Below are 2,141 nucleotides of genomic sequence, written 5' to 3' on the forward strand. Positions count from 1 at the left end.
ATATATATATATATATAAATAAATGTATGTATGTATTTGTGTGTGTATGTCTTTGTGTCGGTCTCCCCATCACTGCTTGACAGCCGGTGTTGGTGTGTTTATTTCCCCGTAACTTAGTGGTTCGGCAAAAGACAATAACAGAATAGGTACTGGGCTTAAAAATTATAAGTCCTGGAGTCGAATTGTTTGCCAGAAATGCTCCAGAGCAGTGCTCCAGCTTGGCTACAATCAAATGATTGAAACAAGTAAAAGAATTAAAGAATACTGAAAATAATTGTATATTGAGATCCGCCCCATGATTAGAACCTCCACCATCGTCCTTCTTTACTGACCACTATCACTCAATCTCCCCTGTGTCACTCTTGATTTCCTTCTATCACTCTCATTTACCATCCCCCATATCTATTCCGATTTCATTACTAGCTATGTCTTATTATATTATCACCCATCTGTATTACTATCCTGTCACTCTTGTGTTGTTTTTTTCTATTAAATGTCATTACCAACAAACCAGATGTAGCTGTCACTGTCTCCTTGTTACTTACCAGCCACTAGTATCCTGTCACTCTACTCTTCAGTTATTTTCTCTCATCACATTCATCCCCCCCCCTTTCTCTCTCTCTCTCCTCAGCAATCTCATCTATTCACACTTTCTACCTTCTCTTCCCCTCCTCTTTTCCTTTTCCACTTCTTCCTCTTTATCTTTGTTGTTATTGCTTGTGTATACATATATAAATATATATGAGTGTGTGTGTGTGTGTGTGTGTGTGTGTGTGTGCACATGGGTATGTATACATTATCAGAGTAAATATATTGGACATTATTCACGTGCTATATTTCACATGGTTAGCAATATATATGTATATATATATATTTTATTATATGTATTTATTTTTTCCTAGTTAATAATTAACTCGGACAAAATAAATTGGTTAATAGATACCAGAGTAACAAAGATCACAAAATAACTGTGGTGTAACTCCTGTTTATGAGGTAGAAACTCCTTGTTATTTTGGGTACTTGAGTATATATAAATTTAGTAAATGGAGTAAAACGCATATGTTAACTGAATACTTTTATTTCCAACATATGTTTCGAAGATTACAAATTATACCTTCCATAGGAATAGGTGATGTTGATAAGAATGTAATCTTCTCTTCAGGGAAATGCATGGAAATCAGCTTAAATGTAAGACATTTTAACTGAATATGAGAACTGTAGTATATATATATGCATATATTTTCTGTTGCTGTATACAGCATATATAAAGTATATTTATACATCAACTTCATTTTACGCCAGTGGTTCTCAACTGAGGTTCATATGGCCTCTGAGGGCTCATGTAAGTCAACCACAAGTACCTACTTAGACAACCCCACACTATGGCTGCAACTTATCCACTGGCGTCACCTACCTGCGAGTTTGTATAATACTTTATGCATTCATATATGCTGTTGTTGTTGACATTTTTTTTTCATCTAAACCTTTGCGTTTTTGTTTATCCATTTCAGACGCCCACTATTTCCAAAGTATGCCCATCCCGCTGAAGGTGTTGTGGCTCCTCTACAATCTCGCTGCCAACACAGCAATTGTAATCACAATATCGTACTGGTCGTACATATTTTTTATGGAACATTCTAGTAAGTATCATTTCTTCCTTTCCCTATGTCTGCCTCTCTCTCTATCCGCTGTGTATTTGTTGAGAACTGTTGCCCTATGACTTCTGACTGAACGGTTAGGAGTCGTAGATGTGTTTGTCTGCCATATTTTATAGCACACTATCCAGATTTAATACAGTTGACGAGGAAGTCAGTTATAGATTTTCTAAGGCCTGTGCTCATTTGGAAAGTTTGAATCAAGAATCTGCTCACAATATATATGATTCTGGGTTCAGTCCCACTGTGTGGCACCTTAGGCAAGTGTCTTCTACTATAGCCTTGGGCCGACCAAAGCCTTTTGAGTGGATTTGGTAGGCGGAAACTGAAAGAAGCCCGTCGTATATATGTATATGTATATATATATATGTGTGTGTCTGTTTGTCCCCCCAACATCGCTTGACAACCGATGCTGGTGTGTTTACGTCCCTGTAACTTAGCAGTTCAGCAAAAGAGACCGATAGAATAAGTACTAGGCTTATAAAG

At 36.9% G+C, this 2,141-nt stretch overlaps 1 protein-coding gene across 3 annotated transcripts in view; it reads left to right on the top strand.

The window, feature by feature from the left end:
- Nucleotides 1–2,141, top strand: part of LOC106870451 (protein rolling stone) — a 123,399-nt gene that overhangs the window by 102,376 nt on the left and 18,882 nt on the right. For all 3 annotated transcript variants that reach the window (XM_052975228.1, XM_052975227.1, XM_052975229.1), the window contains one exon: nucleotides 1,512–1,640. In XM_052975228.1, coding sequence (XP_052831188.1) covers nucleotides 1,512–1,640 — 129 coding nt within the window. The remainder of the gene's footprint in view (nucleotides 1–1,511; nucleotides 1,641–2,141) is intronic.

The sequence above is a fragment of the Octopus bimaculoides genome, chromosome 20 (genome assembly GCF_001194135.2).
Source record: "Octopus bimaculoides isolate UCB-OBI-ISO-001 chromosome 20, ASM119413v2, whole genome shotgun sequence".
In the NCBI taxonomy this organism is placed as follows: Eukaryota; Metazoa; Mollusca; class Cephalopoda; order Octopoda; family Octopodidae; genus Octopus; species Octopus bimaculoides.